A 23,408-nucleotide genomic window follows, 5' to 3' on the forward strand; every position below is an offset into this window, starting at 1 on the left:
ACCCACCTTTTCCACCCCATCTTCCCACACTCTGCTTCTGTGTGTACACATTATTCAGCTCCTGTTTACACGTGAGATGTGAGATGCTTGTGTCTTTCTGTGTCAGAATTGTTTCACTTAAGTTAATGGCCTTCAGTTCCATCTATGTTGCTGTAAAATACATGATTTCATTCTATTTTTGGCTAAATAGTATTCCATTGTGTCTCTGCCACATTTTCTTTATCTAGTCCTCCATTGAGGGACACTTAGGTTGACTCCATGTGTTTGCTGTCATAAATGGCATATTGATCTTGACAGTCTACAGCGTGGCGTTAAATTTGTAAATTGCTTTGGGTAGTATGGACATTTTAACAATGTTGATTCTTCCCAGCCATGAGCATGGTATGTTTTTCCATTTGTTAACATTTTCAGCTATTTCTTAGAGTTTCATAGTTCTCTTTATAGAGATCTTTTACATCCTTTGTTAGATAAACTCCCAAATATTTCATCTTCTTTGGCACTACTGTGAATGATATAGAGTCTTTAACTGTTTTTTCAGCTTGACTATTGTTGGTATTTATAAAGGCTACCAATTTATGAATGTTAATTTTGTAACCTAAGACACTGCTGTATTCCTTGATCACGTCTAAAAGTTTTGTAGTAGAATCCCTGGTGTTTTCCAGATATACAATCATATCATCTTCAAAGAGCGAAAGTTTGATCTCTTCTGACTCTATATGGATACCCTTGATCGCCTTTTCTTCCCTAATTGCGATGGCTAAAACTTCCATTACAATGTTAAAGAGGAGTGGTGACAATGGGCAGCCTTGTCTGGTTCTTGATCTGAGTGGAAATGATTTCAATTTAACTCCATTCAATACGATATTGGCTGTGGGTTAGCTGTACATGGCCTCTATCAGTTTAAGAAATGTCCCTTCTATACCTTCTATACCAATTTCTTAAGTGTTCTGATCATGAAGGGATGCTGGATATTATCAAAAGCTTTTTCTGCATCAATTGAGAGAATCATATGGTCTTTGTTTTTTAATTTATGTGCTGAATTATACTTACAGATTTACGTATATTGTACCAGCCTTGAGATCCTGGGATAAAACCAACTTGGTCATGATGTATAATTTGTTTGATGTGTTGCTGGATTCTGTTTGTTAGGATCTTGTTGAATATTTTTGCATTATATTCATTAGTGATATTGGTCTATAATTTTCTTTTCTTGTTGGGTCTTTTCCTGGTTGGGGATCAGGGTGATGTTTTCTTCATAGAACATGTTGTGTAGTCTTCCTACTTTTTCTATATTTTGGAACTGATTGAGTAATATAGGTACTAGTTCCTCTTTAAAGGTTTGGTAGAATTCTGACATGAAGCCATCTGGTCCCGGGCTTTTCTTTTTATGGAGATTTTGTATGGTTGATGCTATTTCCGAACTTGATATAGGCCTGTTCAACATTTCCACTTGATTCTGGCTAAGTCTTGGAAGGTGCCGTGCTTCCAAGTATTGGTCAGTTTCCTACAGATTTTCATATTTCTGAGAATAAAGTTTCTTGTAATATTCATTAAGGATTTTTTGAATTTCTGAGGAGTCTGTTGTTATTTCATCTTTGTCGTTTCTGATTGAAGAAATTAGAGATTTTACTCTTTTTTTCCTGGTTAGGTTAGCCAAAAGTTTATCTATTTTATTGACCTTTACAAAAAACCAACTTTTTGATTTATTGTATAATTCTTTTGTTTTCAATTTCATTTAGCTCTTCTCTGATTTTGGTTATTTCTTTTCTACTGCTGGGTTTGGGGTTGGAGTGTTCTTCCTTCTCCAGTTGCTTGAGATGTCCCATTAAGTTGTTAACTTCTTCTCTTTCTGTTCCCTTGAGGAAGGCTTGCGGTGCTATAAACTTCCCTCTGAGGACTACTTTTGCGGTACCTGATAATTCGTGTCTTCATTGTCATTTTGTTCCAAAAATTTGGCAATTTCCTTCTTAATCTCATCTATGACCCAGCTATCATTCAGCATAAAGTTATTAAACTTCCATGTTTTTGTATGAGTTTGCAGATTATTGTTTTTATTGAGTTCAACTTTTATTCCATGGTCATCCGAGAAGATACAAGGTATAATTTCTATTCCTTTAAATTTGCTGAGATCAGACTTGTGACCTAAGATGTGATCAATTTTGGAGTATGTTCCATGGGCTGATGAGAAGTATGTGTATTCAGTTTTGCTGGGATGAAATGTTCTGTAGATGTCTGCTAAATCCAAATGTTGGATGGTTAGGTTTAAATCTAAAATTTCTTTACTCAGCTTCTTATTGGAGGATCTATCCAACACTGCCCAAAGGAGTATTGAGATCTCAGACTATTATGGAGCTGGAGGATATCAAGTTGCTCATGTCAGTTAGAGTTTCTCTCATAAATTGAGGCGCATTCTGCTTGGGTGCATAAATATTAATAATTGAAATCTCATCATATTGAGTATTACCCTTAACAAATATGAAGTGACCATTCTTATTCTTCCTTACTTTTGTTGGTTTAAAGCCTATTGTGTCTGCAAATAGAATTGCAACACCTGCTTTTTTTTGATTACCATTTGCCTGAAATATGTTTTTTTATTTTTTTATGTTCTTGCTTTTTAGATTATTTATGTGGTGAATTATATTTATAGATTTATGTATGTTGAACCAACCTTGTAACCCCAATATAAAACCAACTTGATCATGGTGTATAATTTTTTTGGTATGTCATTGAATTTTGTTTGCTAGGATCTTTTTTTTTATTATTAATATTAAATCATAGCTATGTACATTAATACGATCATGGGGCACCATACACTGGTTTTATAAACAGTTTGACACATTTTCATCACACTGGTTAACATAGCCTTCCTGGTATTTTCTTAGTTATTAGTTAAGACATTTATATTCTACATTTACTAAGTTTCACATGTACCCTTTTGAGATGCACTGCAGGTGTAATCCCACCAAGCACCCTCCCTCCGCCCATCCTCCCACCTCTCTCCCCTCCTTCTCCCCCTTCGCCATATTCTTCAGTTATAACTGGGTTATAGCTTTCATATAAAAGCCATAAATTGGTTTCATAGTGGGGCTGAGTACATTGGATACTTTTTCTTCCATTCTTGAGATACTTTACTAAGAAGAATATGTTCCAGCTTCATCCATGTAAGCATGAAAGCAGTAAATTCTCCATGTTTCTTTAACATTTGCCTGAAATATGGATGACCTTGCTTTTACACTGAGTCTATATTTATCTTTTAAGGTAAGATGTGATTCTTGTATGCAGCAAATATCTGGCCTGAGTTTTTGTATCCAGGCAGCCAACCTGTGCCTCTTTGGATGACAGTTTAAGCCATTCACATTAATGGAGAATATTGATAAGTCTGGTAAAATTTTGGGTATCGACTTTTTCAAAAGTTCAGTGGACATTTTTAATCCTTTCGCCACTGTGGAAGTTGGAGTTTGATCAAAAGTTTCTGAGTGAGTTTACTTTCATGGTAGAGGATTGGGCTGGTCATTATGCAGGATAGGTCTCAGAATATCCTGAAGAGCTGGTTTGGTTATGGCAAATTTCTTCAACATATGAATGTCATTAAAGTATTTAATTTCTCCATCATAAATGAAACTCAGTTTAGCTGGATACAGGATCCGGGGTTGAAAGTTATTTTGTTGTAGGAGAGCAAAAGTTGATGACCACCCTCTCCTGGCTTGAAAAGTTTCAGCAGAGAGATCGGCAGTCATTCTAATATTCTTCCCTTTGTAGGTAATGGATTTCTTACATCTGGCTGCTTTCAGAATTTTCTCCTTCATATTAACTTCAGTGAAGTTAATTATAATATGCCTAGGGGATGTCTTATTTGGATTGAATCGTGGTGGGGTTCTGGAACTGTCTGGTATCTGAATTTCAGAATCTCTTGGCATGTCTGGAAAATTCTTTTTCATAATTTCATGGAGAAGGGCCTCTGTGCCTTGTGAGGCCACTTTATCTCTTTCAGGGATTCCAATGAGGCGGATATTAGCCTTCTTTGAATTATCTCAGAGCTCTCTGAGTGAATGTTTCATTTTTTTCTCTCCATTTCTGTTCCTCTTTGAGAGTTTGGGAGCGTTCAAAACCTTTGTCTTCATTGTCAGAAATCCTTTCTTCTGCTTGCTCCACTCTGTTACTGAGGGATTCTACTGTATTTTTCAGATCTTTGAGGGCTGCAAATTCTTGCTTCAGTGCGTCAATATTTTGTTGGTTTTGTCTTTAAATTTGTTAAATTCTTGAGCCAACTTTTGAATTTCTAATTCTGACTTTTGAATTGCTCCTCAATTTCTTTTTTTTTAATTAATTAATTAATTTATTTTTATTGTTAAATCATAGCTGTGTACATTAGTGCAGTCAAGGAGTACAATGTGCTGGTTTTATATACACTGAAATATTCTCATTAAACTGTTCAAGGTAGCCTTCATGGCATTTTCTTAGTTACTGTATGTAAGCATTTGTATTCTACATTTAGTAAGTTTCGCCTGTACCCATTCTAAGACGCACCGTACGTGTTGCCCCATCCATTACCCTCCCTCCACCATAACCACCCCCCTCATTCCCCTTCCTTGGCCCTTTCCTCATAGTCTTGTGCTATAGTTGGGTTATAGCCTTCATGTGAAAGCTATAATTTAGCTTCATAGTAGGGCTGAGTACATTGGATACTTTTTCTTCCATTCCTGAGATACTTTGCTAAGAAGAATATGTTCCAGCTCCATCCATGTAAACATGAAAGAGGTAAAGTCTCCATCTTTCTTTAAGGCTGCATAATATTCCATGGTATACATGTATCACAATTTGCTAGTCCATTCGTGGGTCAATGGGCACTTGGGCTTCTTAGCAATTATGAATTGGGCTGTAATAAACATTCTGGTACAGATGTCTTTGTTATATTGTGATTTTTGGTCTTCTGGGTATAAACCTAGTAAAGGAATTATAGGATCGAATGGCAAGTCTATTTTTAGGTCTCTAAGTATTCTCCAAACATCCTTCCAGAAGGAACATATGAGTGTGCATTTCCACCAGCAGTGTAGAAGTGTGCCCTTTTCTCCACATCCACGCCAACATCTCTGGTTTTGGGATTTTGCTATGTGGACTACTCTTGCTGAGGTGAGGTGATATCTCAAAGTAGTTTTGATTTGCATTTCTCTGATGATTAAGGATGATGAGCTTTTTTTCATGTGTTTGTAGATCGTGCATCTGTCTTCTTTAGAGAAGTTTCTCTTCAAGTCCCTTGCCCACCCTGAGATGGGATCACGTGTTCTTTTCTTGCTAATACGTTGAGTTCTCTGTGGATTCTGGTTATTAGACCTTTATTGGAGGTATAACCTGCAAATATTTTCTCCCATTCTGAGGGCTGTCTGCTTGCTTTACTCACTATGTTCTTGGCTGTGCAGAAGCTTTTTAGTTTGATCAGTCCCAGTAGCGTATTTTTGATACTGCTTCAATTGCCTGGGGAGTCCTCCTCATAAAATATTCACCCAGGCCGATTCTTTCAAGAGTTTTCCCTGCACTTTCTTCAAGTATTTTTATAGTTTCATGTCTTAAGTTTAAATCTTTTATCCACTGAGAGTCTATCTTAGTTAATGGTGAAAGGTATGGGTCCAGTTTCAATCTTCTACAGCTTGCCAGTCTGTGTACCCAGCACCATTTGTTAAATAGGGAATCTTTTCCCCCCTGAATGTTTTTAATTGGCTTGTCAAAGATCAAATAATGGTAAGTAGCTGGATTCATCTCTTGGTTCTCTATTCTGTTCCAGACACCTGCTCTCTGTTTTTGTGCCATTACCATGCTGTTGTGATCAATATCGATTTGTAGCACAGTCTGGGGTCTGGTAGTGTGATTCCTCCTGCTTTGTTTTTATTGCTGAGTAATGTTTTGGCTATTCGAGGTTTTTTCTGATTCCATATAAAACGAAGTATTTTTTTAAGATCTTTAAAAAATGACAATGGAGCTTTAATAGGAATTGCATTAAAATTGTATATTGCTTTGGGTAGTATACACATTTTAACAATGTTGATTCTTCCTGACCATGAGCATGGTATGTTTTTTCATCTGTTAACATCTTCGGCTATTTTTTTTCTTAGAGTTTCATAGTTCTCTTTGTAGAGATCTTTCACATCCTTTGTTAGGTGTACTCCCAAATATTTCATCTTCTTTGGCACTACTGTGAAAGGAATAGAGTCTTTGACTGTTTTTCGGCTTGGTTATTATTGGTATATATAAAGGCTACAGATTTATGGGTGTTGATTTTGTAGCCTGAGACAGTGCTGTATTCCTTGATCACTTCTAAAAGTTTTGTAGTAGAATCCCTATGTTTTCCAGATATATGATCATATCCTCTGCGAAGAGTGAAAGTTTGATCTCTTCTGACCCTATGTGGATACCCTTGATCGCCTTTTCTTCCCTAATTGCAATGCCTAAAACTTCCATTTCAATGTTAAAGAGCAATGGATATAATGGGCAACCTTGCCTGGTTCCTGATCTAAGTGGAAATGATTTCAATTTAACTCCATTCAATACGATATTGGTTATGGGTTGGCTGTAGATGGCCTCTATTAGTTTAAGAAATGTCCCTTCTATACCAATTTTCTAAAGTGTTCTGATCATGAAGGGATGCTGGATATTATCAAAAGCTTTTTCTGCATCAATTGAAAGAATCACGTCATCCTTATTTTTTAGTTTATGTGCTGAATTATATTTATAGATTTACATATATTGAACCATCCTTGAGACCCTGGGATACATCTCACTTGGTCATGGTGCATAATTTTTTTGATGTGTTGTTGGATTCTTTTCGTTAGGATCTTATTGAGTATTTTAGCATCAATATTCATTAGTGATACTGGTCTATAATTTTCTTTTCTTGTTGGGTCTTTCCCTGGTTTGGGGATCAAGGTGATTTGCTTCATAGAATGTGTTGGGTAATATTCCTTCCTTTTCTATATTTTGGAATGGGTTTAGTAGTATAGGTACTAGTTCTTCTTTAAAGTTTTGGTAGAATTCTGACGTAAAGCCATCTGGTCCTGGGCTTTTCTTTTTAGGGAGATTTTGTATAGTTGATGCTATTTCAGAACTTGATATAGCCTGTTCAACATTTCCACTTCATTCTAGTTAAGTCTTGGTAGGTGGCGTACTTCCAGGTACTGGTCGATTTCTTTCAGATTTTCGTATTTCTGAGAGTAGAGTTTCTTGTAGTATTCGTTAAGGATTTTTTGAATTTCTGAGGGGTCTGTTGTTACTTCATCATTACCATTTCTGATGGATGAAATTAGAGATTTTACTCTTTTTTTCCTGGTTAGGTTGGCCAAAGGTTTATCTATTTTATTGATGTTTTCAAAAAACCAACTTTTGGATTTATTGATCTGTTGTATAATTCTTTTGTTTTCAATTTCTTTTAGTTCTGCTCCGATTTTGGTTATTTCTTTTCTACTGCTGGGTTTGGGGTTGGAGTGTTCTTCCTTCTCTAGTTGTTTGAGATGTCTTATTAAGTTATTTACTTCCTCTCTTTCCGTTTTCTTGAGGAAGGCTTGCAGTGCTATACATTTCCCTCTTAGGACTGCCTTTGCAGTATCCCAGAGGTTCTGGTAATTCATGTCTTGCTTGTTGTTTTGTTCCAAAAAGTTGGTGATTTCCTTCTTAATCTCGTCTATAACCCATCTATCCTTCAGCATATGGTTGTTTACCTTCCATGTTTTTGTATGGGTATGAGGGTTCCTGTTGTTATTTTTTTTTTTTTGTAGAGACAGAGTCTCACTTTATGGCCCTCGGTAGAGTGCCGTGGCCTCACACAGCTCACAGCAACCTCCAACTCCTGGGCTTAAGCGATTCTCTTGCCTCAGCCTCCCGAGTAGCTGGGACTACAGGCACCCGCCACAACACCCGGCTATTTTTTGGTTGCAGTTTGGCCGGGGCTGGGTTTGAACCCGCCACCCTCAGTATATGGGGCCGGCGCCTTACCAACTGAGCTACAGGCGCCGCCCGGGTTCCTGTTGTTATTGTGTTCAACTTTTATTCCATGACGGTCTGAGAAGATGCAAGGAATAGTTTTTATTTTTTTAAATTTGCTTATGTTAGATTTGTGGCCTAGGATGTGGTCGATTTTGGAGTATGTTCCGTGGGCTGATGAGAAGAATGTGTATTCAGTTTTGTTGGGATGAAATGTTCTGTAGATGTCTGTTATGTCCATACGTTGAATGGTTGAGTTTAAGTCTAAAATTTCTTTGTTTAGCTTCTTTTTGGGTGATCTATCCAGCAATGCTAAAGGATCCTCGAATTTCTAATTCCAAATTTTCCTCCATTCTATTAATCTTGTTTGCATTCCAAATTCTGAATTCTATTTCTGACATCTCAGCCAGCTGTTTATGAATGTGATCTTCAGTTACATCTGCCATATCTTTCCTTTTGGGGGGGAGGGGGGGCTTGATCTATTCTGGTTATTCATGTTACCAGAGTTTTTCTGCTGATTCTGCCCCCATGATTATTTTACACCTTTTGACTATTCCCCTGGAGCTTTGTTGAGGACCCGTACAGTGCTACAGCCTGAGAACCTGGGGACCTGTTTGGTGTGCTGGGGCTAAGTGGTTCTGTCTTATTTTCAGCTGGTCTCTGTCCGACTCTAGTTGAAACAGTTACTCTGGGTTGAAGTCTCAGCTGTAGTGAAATACCAGCAATTAAGTCACCCCGCCCCCCACAGATAACAATTAGAAAAGGAAAATCAACCTTTCCTACAACCACACACCCAGGGCACCACTTGGATAGTCCTTGGGCGATTGGCTTAGTTCAAAAGGTCCAAATCAATTGTTTCAGTCAGTACCTGTCTCAGGTGGGAGAGTTTAAGAGGTCTCTGGCAACTAGATCGCAGGTTTCTGCTGACAACTCAAATATGACTTGCTCTAGTGCTCCTCAAGTCAGGAGGACCCACCCAGCAAATAGATTAGTCTGGGAAGGTTGATGCCTCCTTCCCCACTTTGCACCTCTGTCACACCTGCAGGGCTGATAACCCCGCAGGGCTGTGATCCAGTAGCCTCCAATGAACAGCTACTCCAGGGGTTTGCACCTGCCTGAATCACAAGGAAATCTATGTTTCCTCAGCTAGGCCACTGCTCTTTGCCTCTATCCAGCAGGGGGAGGTGAGGCCTGATAACCTCAGGTTCTTGATGGAGGCTGGTAGGTGTTCACTCAGTTCCAGCCCTGCCCCTAATTGATGTTACTGACAGAACAGAACAACTTTGCGGGAATTTGTTTCTGTCCCTGCTAAATTCCCCTGCTGTTTTTAGTTTTCAGAACCTGTGCCTCAGGCCCTATCTGTGCTGCTGTACTGTCTCAGCTGTTTGTATTCGCAGCATGGTTACCTGTCAGATCCAGCCTCTGCATGCCCTCCTTTGTTTAAGCTGATGGACCCCTGGGGGCCGGGTATGTCTTAGGCTCAGTAAAGTGGTCTTCTGGGTCAGCCCTGCCCTGGGAATCTCCCGGCTCTGTGTGTGCGTTTTCTAGTCCCTGCGCTCCACCCAGGCTGGTATCACCTCAAGCAAACCCTTTACTCATGGGCCCTGCGTTTACATCCCAGACCTGTTTCGTGGTGGTTGCCACCTGAGAAGATGCCCGGCCTCCTCTGGTTGCCCAGAGAGACAGGGGGTGTGACTTCGGAATATTCGGGAGTGAGCCCTATTGTTACCAAAAATGGCTGCTGCTCTGCGCCTTGGCACACCGCCGCTCCGGCATGGTTCCCTCTTAGCTGACCATCTTCGCCTCACTCCCGTGCCACAGAATCAGCACTGACCAGCTGCATTCCAGGCCCTGTCCCCACCCCTCGAGAAATCACCCAAGAATCTGGACTCCTGGAGGACAGGCCTCCAGACCTCAGAGTGAGAGTGGAGGGGAGTACTGGGAGCTCAGAATTGCAGGTAGAGAATATATACAGTTTTATGCCTGGCAGGGGAATGCCTTGGCAGCCTAGTAGGGGAGGTAGGTCCAGTTTTTAGAGGGTCTCTCCCATGGAGTATAGTGGGAGGACCTTTGAACTCTGCTCGTTTGTTTGTGGGGCACTCTGAGCCATTCTCATGGGGGAGGGGACTCCCATCCGCTTGGTGATGGATTTTGTGCCTTTTGTTTGTATCCTTGTGGTCGCAGCTCGCCTCAGTGGGGTTGATGTGTGTTCTTCAATCTTCTCTCTTGATGCAGCTCTAATCCACCAGGTTACTTGCTAAATTTCTGTCCTTTAACTCTGCTTCTGGACGGGAGCTTCTGTGGAAAGCTGGTTTCAGTCAGTTATTTTGTCTCTCAATCAGAATTAAAATTATTATCACAGGATTAATCGTGTATTTAATATTGGTTATTTTCTGTCGGAAAAATATCCCATATGCTACGTAATTCTGACAATTACCTGTGTGTATGTATATCTCTATTCCACAGTGTTAAGGGAGCAGATCTTGATCCTGAAGAGCCAGTCAAAGTTGAGGAACCTGCACCCATAAAGAAGCCCCCCAAAGAACAAAGAAGTATTAAAGAAATGGCATTTATAACTTGTGATGAGTTTGATGGTGTTCCTGTGTAAGTATTTAAGAGAAATTTTAATGTTCAACTCTTAAATAATCAACATACGTGATTGTTTAAATGATAAAGCTTGATCATATTATATTAATTGTAATATGCTATATTGATCTTCTCTAAAATGGTTTTACATTATACTATGAAAGTGCAAGAAATTTTTGAAGTAGAACACTATAAAATTTTGAAATTTTTCTTCCTTTGCTCAGAAACATTTAAAAATGTTTAAATAAACTTATGTCTTATATATTTTTTAACTTACATTTTATAATTAGTCCATTTGAATCAAAATTTGAGAGCTTATTTTAAATTATGTTAATTCTCCATAGGTAGAGAATAAAGATTAATGTATCCAAACATCATTAGAGAAGATAAACACTGATATGTTGTTGTCATCTCTATTTAATTTTTCAGCAGTTGAAATGTGTCTGGTTTATTTGGAAGTTAACATACAGGTTTTTTTTTTTTTTTTTTTAGAAAGAGTACTATTATTTTGCTACTATATAAAGTCGTACTCCTGTTTTTCAAAGAAAGTAAGTTTTTATGGTGGTTATTTTTTGAAAAAATAATTAATCATCTACTTTTTTACAGATACATGAAATCCCGCTTAACCTATTGTCAAATTAATGATGTTATTAAAGAAATCAACAAGGCAGTAATTAGTAAATATAAGATCCTACATCAGCCAAAAAAGTCTATGAATTCTGTGGCCAGAAATCTCTATCACAGATTTATTGATGAAGAAACAAAAGATACCAAAGGTAAAATGATAGCATTTATATGTGTACATGTGAACTGTTTGGAGTGTAACTAAATCATGAGACACACAGCTAATTCTAGAAAAATTCTAAGTCTAGAGTTTTAATTCCCAACCAGTGGCAATTTTCCCTTCAGGGGACATTTTGCCATGTCTGGAGACAGTTTTGGTTATTATAACCAGGGTATGGGAAGATCCTGACTTCTAGGGGGTAGAGGCTGGGGATTCTGTTAAAACAGCCTACATTTCACAGAACAGCACCCACAAAATGAATTATTTGGCCCACATTATCTGTGCTGAGGGTGAGGAACATTGCTTTAAGTCTCTTATGGAACCATACCCACTGTTTTAAGAATGAAAATAGTGATTACTGTTAGCCTTATACAGCACTTACTGTGTGCTAGATAGTGCGCTAAGAGCTTAACGTGTAGGTACTATTATTATCCTCATTTTGCAGACTAGTCCAAGAGAGCTTACTTTACTTGCCCACAGTCATCTAGTTAGGTGATAACACTGCTATGAGTTTCATTGTATTAATCACTACACCATATTGCCTCCTGAAAAGTGAATTGTTGAAGAGATACCAATTCTTTAGTGCTACAGTATCATGGAACTGCAATTGGTAGAATAATTATTATTTTAGGAAGAATACCAGTTCTTGCTTTTATTAGATAATGACAGTAAAAATGATTAATGCCACTCATACTCACAATTTAATGTAAAGTCTCATTTAATTTAATTTAATTTAAAGTCTCATCTTAAAAGTTGGCCTTATAAAAGCACCAATGTCTTTATTTTCAGGTCATTATTTTATAGTTGAAGCTGACATAAAGGAGTTCACGACTTTGAAAGTTGACAAGAAGTTTCATATGTTACTGAGTATTTTGCGACACTGCCGGAGACTATCAGAGGTCCGAGGGGGAGGACTTACCCGTTACGTTATAACTTGAAGCCTTTGTGAGCTTTCGAACAGACCAACAGTAGGGTATAGAGGCCATCCTAAAATTTTCTTATATATAATTTCTTTAGCTTTTTCATTTTCTGCTTTTGTTTCTTTCTTAAATAAAGCTTATATATTTTCAAGATTCACTTCTTTTTCAGTAAATATTTGGCCACCTGCTTTATAAGCCTCTGTACTAGGCATATAATCGAACTAAAAAATGCTCTTGTCTAGTTTTTGTGTTTAGTAGACAATGCTACAGACCCCAATAAGGTGAGTACAGATGTGATACTAGAAGAAAAAGGTCAAGGAGATGGTGAAGGATACATAGGCCCTTTGGTATTAAAGATCACTAGGGTCTAGATTCCATCAGTGGTATTTCTATCTACAAGGCATGATAGATTATAAACTTAGTCTCCAGCCCCTATCCCATCTGTGTGGTCATAGCAAATTATCAAACCTGAGAAAGGGGGTTGTAGGAATCCCCATTTGTAGCCAAGTTGGAAAGAAGTATGGATAACCTGTGGACCCACTAGCTGTGATTGGTGTTTGAAGTGTGGTGCAGCCTCATGAGACTGTGCTCTTAGCCTGTGGGGTCTGCACCAACTCCAGGTATGAAAGTGTCATAATTAACTTGTTTGTAGAATACCTAGTTGGTATCTGGAGAGTTGGAGAATTGGTTCTATAGAGGGAAAACTCACGTTTTTGGTGTCAGAAGTCTTATGTGGATGTAATATAGAAGAAATAGCTTTTCCTTTTTAGATGAAAAAGATGATGTAATGTCATGTGTGGGCAAGTTGATAGTAGTTATGAAAAAATGGATAATTGGATTATAAAACCTTAGCCATGCTTCTCTTCTGGGGAAACTGATCTGCCTATGTCTGTGCCATCTGCTTGGCATGCTTCTCTCTGGAGCAGAGAATAAAAGTGTTTCACCAGGTGGTTAACGCCATCACTGTGATGGCCACAGGTACCTTATAAACACTGAATGTTTACTCTTACTCTGTCTTCTTAATTTAAATGCAGGTGGTGTTTAATTTTTCATGCCTCAAATTAAATAAAAATAATGAAATTTTTCCTTTGTTTTGTCTCAAGTCTTGCTTGATTTTTTTCTCTTATCATTTTTTCCTATGAAAAGTGTTTTTTCTGTTCAAAATATTTTTTCCTAGAACTTATATCAAACTATCTTGTCAGTTAAGTTTGGTTCATTTTGTAAGAATGGATACTGAGGTGAGTGCTTAGTCTTTATTTTGTTAGCACATTATCAGTTTATTACAGTAATCTCGGTGTACAGTTGATACAGTTGTATTCCTCAAAGAATAATGAACACATTCATTTTCAAACAAGAATTCATCTATGTTACTTGAGCTTCATTTTCAAGCAAAATGACTGACTTGTTCTATTATTATTTTTAAAATATTTTTAAAATCGAATTTTGAAAGAATGCCCCAGTATCGTGTGTCTCTTTATCCCTTATCTTCAGGTCCATTCCTTACCCTGTCTTTGCTGTCCTGCTTCTCTGGGCACAGGCCAGCTGGTGGCTCTGAAGGGGGCCTTTGAAGAGGAGTAAGAAGCCCTGATGGAAACTGTTAAAAATTAACAGAACAAAGTGTAGAGTAGTCAAGCAAGAGAAAATTGGTATTTCAACATAAGGAGGAACTTATCTAAAGGGAGGCAGGCAGAACCACAGGTCAGATGGCACTGGTAGCGACCACCCTATAGGGAGCAGTTGAGATTAAAAGTAAGATTAGAAAAAGAATGTCAACAATAGATGGATATGTAAGAAGTAAAAATTTGAGTAGGGAGTGGTGAGCTGTTTCTGCCACCCCTCTACTATTGAGCTTTGTCTTAACTTTGTGGAGCTTCTTTCTGTCTTTCAATAACCTTCTGTGTTTTAACGTAGCGTGTCTATTTCATGCTGGTTGTTGCGTTGGCTCAGAAGAAGACTTGCAATTGAGAGACTGGCTAGGATATTCTCCAGTGTGTCTCAAAGGGTGCTTCCCAGAAGGCAGGTGGTCTGTACCCAGATAGGGTGTCAACCACGGCTTTTCATGTACTGTTTTCCTAAGGGAGGCAGTTGCTCCTGTCACTGGGAGCAGACCTAAGCCAGGGGTTTATACTGGCGCGAGCTCTTCTGTTTTAGTGTTGGTTGTTGTGCCTTTCAATTCTTTGACCACCCAAGAATCACGGTTTAAAGTTTCAGCCTGCTTTCAGCTCCACTGGCCCTTCAGAGCCTAAGGCCCCTCCTCCCCCCTGCACAGCTCCCTTCCCCAGTGTATAGGCCTGGGCAGGAGTGGGGCTTCCCGTGGGCACTCAGACCTCCCGGGGGCTGCTGTCTATGTTGGTTATCAAGATACTTATTTTTATGTGATATAATCTTTAATCTGTTCCTTTTTTTTTTTTCTCGTGGAACCAGAGTCTCACTTTACAGTAGAGTGCCATGACATCACAGGACTCACAGCAACCTCCAGCTCTTGGGCTTACGCGATTCTCTTTCCTCAGCCTTCTGAGCAGCTGGGACTACAGGCGCCCACCACAACGCCTGGCTATTTTATTGTTGTAGTTTGGCCAGGGCTGGGTTTGAACCCACCACCCTCGGTATATGGGGCCGGCGCCCTACTCATGAGCCACAGGCGCCGCCCTAATCTGTTCCTTTATAGGTTCTATTTCTTGGAAAACTTGGTTATTTTACATAAAACTTTTTTTCAGGTAACACAGTTTAGTTAAAAATGATCAGGGGAGATCAACTCCTCTTTCGCACTTTACCCCTCCCCCTCCCTCCCAAGTACACTCTGTCCCCTTGAACTCCCCTAAATAAGCTCTGTCCTGTTTTACATTTCCTGGAAGTGTTGGTGTCTGCAAAGGTGCTTTTGTCCTCATATATTTCAGACCCTGGGCCACTTGCTCATGGAGAACCCTGACTGGTCCTGCCACAACTACCAGCATGGGCTGTCTTCTTCCCTGGGTGTGTGCCAGGCTGTGGCACCACAGCATCCTCTGCAGTGCCAGTTCCCAGGTCAGCCCCCCCCCCAAGACTTGGGGGAGGTTCTGGTTCCTCCTACTTCCAGACTCAGGCAAAGTACCTGGCCTTGGGGTGGGGGCTTTGGCTTCCCAAGCAGCTGCCTGAAGAGGCTGCGTGATAACCCAGACGTGTAGGGAAGTTTACTTCCCTGTGGAATGGACTTTTCTCAGACGGGAGACAGAGCCGGCAAGTAAGTTCCTGGCTGTTCATCCTTATGAGGGACTGCTCCAAGGCACAGTTTGCTAATGCGCCTGTCTGGGGGCATCCTGTGTAGCTGAGTGATCACCTGTGTCTCTTCATACGCGGTGAAGCAGGGCCAGCATAGGGGCATCATCACTGTAGATTAGTTTCCCACCTGACCCTGTCATTTCTCTCTTCCCTCCCTTGCTGGTCTAGGCACGGGAATCCTGGCAAAGCATTAGCACTGAAACCTTGCCTCTGGGGAGCTGGAGCTCAGCATTTCCTAAAATGTGTATCTTGAGTGCTAGTGTCTCAATATAGTAGATGATTTTTAAAAGGATTCTGTGGTCAAAGGAGTTTGAGATATGCTCAGTTGGGTACAGTTAAACGAAATTTATTATTGCACAACTTCTCAGGGCCTTCATTGTGCCCGTTTATTATGTAAATCTCCGACAGAGACAGACTGCCAAGTGGAGCACACCCTCCACTCGTGGAGTGTTACTTCCATTACTGTAACTGTTTGTGAGGAACACACATCCCTGGGCATACTAATGCTCCACAGCGTACATTTTGGGGACATGGACTGGGGACATGGACATAAAACTGTTTTGAAACCATGTTCATTTCTAGAAATAAAGCTTCATTACCACAATCTTCTATTAGTAAATGTATGTAAAAAAAACAAAACATTTTTTGAAATGGTGTAACAGACTGGGGTGGGGGTGAGAAGGCTGCCTGGAATTCAAAGCCCAGACTTGCTGCTCACAAGCAACGTAAGCTTCAGTTAACCTCTCAGAACCACATTCTTCTCATCTGTTGTAATGAGATGATAATGGCAGTCACCTGGTTCTCCTCACTGACTCCACTTGAAGGTGGGAGATGAGAAAAGTACTGGTAAAGCTTGTGAGTACCACAAGTAGGGAGACAGCCGAAAAACTAATCTGATGTCTGCTCAGCCACCAAGCTTCCTGAAGTTCTCAGTGATGGTGACAATCCACTGTGATGTAAAGGACTGGAGAAGAGAGCCAATACAAGGACAGCATCCCATCTTTGGGAGGTCAAGGGCCTGGCAGTATAAAAGAGTTAAAAGTTTGAAAAAGGGCTGCTTACTGGGAACTGGAAGCACAGAAAGCTTGTTGGCAGTAGAGAGCTGCAGAGGATACAGCCTGCCAAGGATACCAACCCAAGCAAAGCAAGAGAGGGAAACATCCCTGGCTTCTCCCCCTTTCCTACATGCTGATCTTCCACCAGTGCCTCCTAGTCCAGCCATGTCATTGCAGCTGTTAGGAATGTGTTCAAAGATCTAAAGGGAATCATGCTTAAAGAATTGAAGGAAGCCTGACGAGAATGTCCCGTCAAACAGAGAAGATCAATACAAAGAGAAATTATAAGAAGGAACCAAATGAAAATTGTGGAGATGAAAAAAATCAGCAAACTTAAAGATAGATCAATAGAGCTTATGGATTTGAAGAACACAGAGAAAAGAATAAAAATAATATGGGGTAAAATGAAAAGGAGCCCCTGAGAAAAGTGAGACACCATGAGCCAATGTATTTGTAATGTAAATAAAGGAGGCTTATGCTGAGCTGAATAATGCAACCAGGGCCTTGAGCAAGTGGTATCCCTGTGGTTGGGTTAGTTTGGTTTTATACCAGGGGTCTGACAATTAAGTTCATAAACTCATCCTAGAAAAAGTGCTTCATACCTCATTGCTGGACATCACTAGGGAAGCTCTGCACCAATGCCAGTGCCTAGTCCACCCTTCAAAGCAATTTTGGAATGACCATCAGAGCTGTCATCGTACAAAGTCAAAGATCCTTTGATTTGTAATTGGTTAAAGGAATCAAGCTTTGTCTAAAACAGGGGTCCTCAAACTTTTTAAACAGGGAGCCAGTTCACTGTCCCTGAGACTTGGAGGGCCGGACTATAGTTTAAAAAAAAAAAAAAACTGAACAAATTCCTATGCACACTGCACATATCTTATTTTGAAGTAAAAAAACAAAACAGGAACAAATACAATCACACTGCTTCATGTGGCCCGTGGGCTGCAGTTTGAGGGTGCCTGGTCTAAAAGCTTGGAATGTTTTAAGTTAAGAAAGTCTGTTAATCTGAGATAGGTCACCTGACTCACGTGATCTGTTAAGTAAATTAAGAACCTGCTGGTGTTGTTTTAGCTTTGTCTTGCATAGTCTTAGGTCTGTTAATGAGCTACAAAGGACATCTCCAGGAACGGAAGGGGACATGATGAGGTAGGTCTGACCAGGCTTCTCATGCAACTCAGCTTTATAGTACTTCTAGGTTAACACTGGCAAAGAGGGGCTCCATTCAGTCAGCTAGGTAGGGGGAGGGCTTACAATTTTATTTCAGTTCACAGACCCCCTTCTCACAAGGTGTCTTTCTCTCTAGTTCCCAATAGTGTCACCTCCCCCTGGATTGTTACAAAAACTAGGGGTAAGTAATAAGTGACTTAAACCAAGAGTCACACTCAATTCAGTTTCATTAAGCCAAAGCCTGAAGATGCGCCCAGGAAAAGCACAGGCCACAAAATATCTGTTGTCCTGGACTCTCCACAGAGGGATTGGGGAACCAGGTATTTAAAGGAGAGGGCCCACAGAAAAGAGGAAAGAATGCAGCGGGCATGACAGTGAGCACATTTGGCGCTCTAAATAGTGCTCAGTATGTCTACATTTTACATAAGGTGAGCGTGGGGGAATAGAGGGAAGGAAATTGATTATGTAGTCTTCTCAGTAGGGCAAGGTCCTGCTGATCTCATCCATCCTTGGTCTATGTGGAGATAAGCTTGTACTTAACAGAACTCAGGATAAAGGATTTATTTGGGTTGTAGCTCTGAGGGTATAGTTGGCATGTGCTAGCTTTATAGGGGCCATTTATCCTGAAAGGTTTAAGGCTAACAAGGCAGTTCTCTGAAAGCCATCTGTGAGGAAAGCCGACCTAGAGGCAAAGGACCTTTATTGTGAGCATCTGGTTTGCACATGAAGTCATGACGGGGTCCTGATATCTGACAAGCTGTTCATGTGGGGAGAGGATGGCAGTGCTACGTGATGTGCTTCAGTCCCCAGCCTCCATCTTCCTTGTGGCATAATGAGTTTGGGGGTCCCAAGATTTTATTTTTCTTTTACACTTGTTGTTTTTGTCCTTGCCCCTACTACCCTGTCTCCACATGAACCCAAGTTGAAATAGATCACTCTGCAATTCAGAAACCTCCAGTAGTTTCCCATTTCTCACCTGCAAGGCCCTCAGGGGTCCTCCTTAGCGGGTGGTATCGTCTCCCAGGCTTCCACTTGCTGACTCTGCTGTAGTCACCTTGGCCTCTGTTCTGTTTCTGGAACAAGTGCACGTCTCTCACACCATGGCCTCTGCCCAGAAAGCTCCCTGCCTTTGCCCGTAGTACTTCTCCCTAACTCCTTTCAGTTCTCCTCAATGTCATTTGATATTTTAGGCCATCTCAGACTCCTCTATATTAAAAATAACAGCTCCCTTCTGCAACAGTTCCTTCTCTCTGCTTTATTTTTCCTTATTGCACTTACAATATACATTGATATATTTCACTTATTTCTTCCCCCCCACCCCCCACCCCTGCCACCTTCTACTAGAACATAAAGTTGAGGGCAGTTTTTGTCCTTTCTGTTCACCTCTGTGTCCCCAGTCATTCTAATAGGGCTCTACAGTAGAGGGCGCTAAATAAATATTTATTGAATGCAAAGTAACTGAAACAGCTGGTGCCCTTGGGCAAGTGATTTCATCTTTTCATGGGTTGGTTTCCTCTTGTATGTATTGAGACAGTTGCACAAAAATTTCTCTAGGGACCATTTATTTTAAATATTCTATCATTCTGTAATATTTCTAGTTGCTTTTGGGAAATAACATTTGTAATGAAATTAAAGGATATTCTGACTGGCTGGCTCATTAAGAAATGTAAGAAATATTCTATAATTACATGGAAATCTCTTTTTTAAGCAAAGAATCTGTAAATTATTAAGCTTCAAACATACTGAAATTCTTAGCCGGACATTGTGGCAGGCACCTGTAGTCCCAGGTACTTGGGAGGCTGGGGCAGGAGAATCGCTAAAGCTCAATAGTTTGAGGTTGCTGTGAGCTGTGATGCCACCGCACTCTACTGAGGACAACATAGTGAGACTCTGTCTCAAAAAAAAAAAGAAAATGTGTCACATATACCACATAATACTACTCAGCCATTAAAAAAAAAATAATGAAAAAAATACTGAAATTCTAAGTTACTAATTACATAATAAAAATAAAGAAGCTTTCATTGACTAAGGACCCTTATGAAAATGTGGGTTCTTTAGCTAATATCTTTAGTTTTCTAATTTATTTTACTTAGATATGGTCTTAACATTTCACAGCTTGTAAATAAATTATACCTATTGATACATTACTGTGATACATTGAATAGAACTGTTTTATAGCATGTGGTTTTGCTTCATAATATGTAGTATTAAATGAGTGCTCTTATGAAATAGCCAATCTCCTTATAAACCAGCGCCATTGTTCTATAAATAGATCTACTCATACGAGTGGCAAAAAAGAAAAAGTACTCAAGATATTGAGAAATCTTCCTAAGATATTGTAAACAATTTTACTCAAGTGGGAGCCAAGACTACATATATATATGATTAGAAAGTAGAAATATAATTTAATATAATATCAGCTGAGCTCTGTTAAAGTTAGGTTAACTCATATTTCTAAGAAACACACAGAAGAAGTATTTGTGAGAAATTATGGCATGACTACCTCAAATTCTTTATGAGCACTCTTCTGCCCTGGTGTATGGAAAGCAGTAAATTAGGTAACTAGGAGGTGATTATTATTATTATTTTTTACAATTGAGATAAAATTTACGTACAAAGAATTGTATATTGAACAAGGCATATATATATATAATTATATATTGAACTATGCATATATATGTATAAATACATGTATATATATATACCCACACCCTTTTCCTTTTTTTCTTAATTAAAATTTTTTAAAAATAAGTATAGATTTACATGCAGTTGTAAGAAACAATATAGAGAGATCCCTTGTACCCTTTACTCTACCTTAGTGATAACATGTTGCAAAATGACAATACCTCAACCAGGATATTAACATTGACCTGGTCAAGACACAGAACGTTCCCATCAACTCAAGGGTGCCTCCTGTTGCTCTAAGTTCCTCTCGCCACCATCCTCTCCTTAGCCCCGTCAACATCTCATCTGTTCTGCATTTCTATAATTTTGTCACTTCGAGAATGTTATACATGTAAATAGTAGGATACATATGAAACCTTTTGAGATTGGCTTTTTTTTTTTTTTTGGCTTGTCATAATTCTCTTGAGATTGATCTAGGAGGTTGTACATATCAATAGTTTGTTCCTTTTTATTGTTGAGTAGTATTCCATGTTATAAATGAATCTCAGTTTGTCTCATCATTCCACCTGTTGAAGTACATCTGGGTTGTTTATAGTTATCATAAGTGAAGCTGCTACAAATAAACATTCGAGTATTGGGGTTTTGGGGTTTTTTTTGAGACAGAGCCTCAAGCTGTTGCCCTGGGTAGAGTGCTGTTGTATCACAGCTCACAGCAACCTCAAACTCCTGGGCTCAAGTGATTCTCCTGCCTCCACCTCCCAAGTAGCTGGGACTACAGGTGCCCACCACAACACCCGGCTATTTTTTGTTTGGAGGGCCTGGGCTGGATTCGAACCCACCACCTCAGGTGTATGTGGCTGGCGCCTTGGCCGCTTGAGCCACAGGTGCCACCTGAGTATTGGTTTTTGTATGAGCACACATCTTCACTTATCTGAGAGTGCAATTCCCAGGAATGCTGTTGCTAAATTGTGAAATTGTTTCCCAGAGTGGTTGTACCATTAAAATTTCCCTCTGAGCACTGCTTTGGCTGTATCCCACAAGTTTTGATAACATGTATGTTCATTTTTCTTCTTTCAAAATAGTTTAAAATTTCTCTTGAGACTCCTTTTTTATCCATGTGTATTTAGTGATGTGTTGTTTGATCTCTAAATATTTGGGGATTTCCAGCTGTCTTTCTGTTTTTGATTTTTAGCTTAATTTTGAGTTGGTCTGAGAACATACTTAACAAATATAAAATAGAAATTGTACTAAGTATGTTTGTGGCCTGGGATGTGGTCAATCTTAGTGAATATTCCATATGAGCTTGAGAATAATATATATTCTGTTGTAGGATAAAATATTCTGTGTCAATTCAGTCCAGTTGATTGCTGGTGCTATTCAGCTCAACTCCATCCTTACTGATTTTCTGCCTCCTTTATCTGTCAATTACTGATAGAGGGGTGTTGAAATCTCCAGCGATGATAGTGGTTTTGTCTGCATTTGCTGTGGTTCCATCAGTTTTTGCCTTGTCTATTTTGATGCTGTAATTGTTAAGCACATAGCATTAAGGATTGCTATGTCATCGTGGAAAATTGACAACTTCATCATTAATGCCTCTTGTGATATTTTTGTTCTGAAGTAGGCTTTGTCTAAATTTTATATAGCTACTCCAGCTTTCTTTCATTTAGTGGTACCAAAGTATATGTGTGTGTATATATCTTTTTCCATCCTTGTACTTTTAATCTATCTGCATCTTTATTCTTAAAATGGTTTTCTTGTAGACAACATATAGGGGGGTCTTGGGTTTTTTTAATCTACTCTGACACTGTCTTTTAATTAGTGTATTAAAAGATAATTCACATATAAAGTGATAATTGGTATATTTGGATTGATATTCACCATATTCATTAGTCTTCTATTGGTTGCATTTATTTATTTCTTTTTTAAGATCTCCTGTTTTTAATGACCTCTCTGGTTTTAACCGAGCATTTAATATTCTATTTTCTCTCCTCTTTTAGCATATAAATTATACTATAAAAAATTTTGTAGGTTGCCCCAGAGTTTGCAATGTACATTTACAATTAATGTAAGTTCACTTTCAAATAACACTATACCAGTTTACAGGTGATATAGATACTTATACAAGAATATTCCCAATTTCTCCCTATGGTTCTTCTTAAGATTACTGTCATATATTTAACTTATCCATGAACTGTAATCACGCAATACATTGTTGCTGTATTTGCTATTATAAACCAACAGTTATCTATTGGATCAATTAAGAACAAGAAAAATGATTTATTTTACTTTCATTTATTCCTTCTGTAAATATTCTACCTTTTTATGTAGATCTCAGTTTCTGACATATTTCATTTTTATCCACCTGAAGAATTTCTTTTAAAAAGTCTTTTTTTGGATCCCTGAGTATTCTCCATACTTCTTTCCAAAAGGGACGTATGAGCTTGCACTCCCACCAGCAGTGCAGAAAGTGTTCCCTTTTCTCCACATCCACTCCAATGTCTGTAGTTTTGGGATTTTGTTATGTGAGCCACTCTTACTGGAGTTAGATGATATCTCAAAATGGTTTTGATTTGCATTTCTCTGATGAATTAAAGATGATGAGCATTTTTTCATGTGTTTGTAGGCCATGTGCCTGTCTTCTTCAAAGGAACTGAAGGAACTGTTCAAGTCTCTTGCCCACAATGAAATGGGATTACTTGTTCTTTTTTTATTAATAAGTTTGAGTTCTCTGTGGGTTCTGGTTATCAAACCTTTGTCAGAAGCATAACCTGTAAATATCCTCTCCCATTCTGAGGGCTGTCTGCTTGCTTTACTTACTGTGTTCTTGTCTGTGCAGAAGCTTTTTAGTTTGATCAGATCCCAGTAATGTATTTTTGGTGTTGCTTCAATTGCCCAGGGGATCCTCCTCATAAAGTATTCTCCCAGGCCAATTTCTTCAAGTGTTTATCCTGCACTCTCTCCAAGAATCTTTATAGTTTCATGTCTTAAGTTTAAATCTTTTATCCAGTGAGAGAGTCAATTTTTTTTGTTTTTTGTTTTATATGA

General features: G+C 39.1%; 1 protein-coding gene across 2 annotated transcripts in view; it reads left to right on the forward strand.

Moving 5' to 3' along the window:
- Window positions 1-13,226, forward strand: part of SKA1 (spindle and kinetochore associated complex subunit 1) — a 30,168-nt gene extending 16,942 nt beyond the window's left edge. For both annotated transcript variants that reach the window (XM_053571752.1, XM_053571753.1), the window contains exons 5-7: window positions 10,435-10,572; window positions 11,161-11,330; window positions 12,128-13,226. In XM_053571752.1, the coding sequence (XP_053427727.1) occupies window positions 10,435-10,572; window positions 11,161-11,330; window positions 12,128-12,276 (457 nt within the window). In that variant the 3' untranslated portion in view covers window positions 12,277-13,226. The remainder of the gene's footprint in view (window positions 1-10,434; window positions 10,573-11,160; window positions 11,331-12,127) is intronic.
- The last annotated feature ends 10,182 nt before the right edge of the window (window positions 13,227-23,408 follow it).

Source organism: Nycticebus coucang, chromosome 19 (genome assembly GCF_027406575.1).
Source record: "Nycticebus coucang isolate mNycCou1 chromosome 19, mNycCou1.pri, whole genome shotgun sequence".
NCBI lineage: Eukaryota > Metazoa > Chordata > Mammalia > Primates > Lorisidae > Nycticebus > Nycticebus coucang.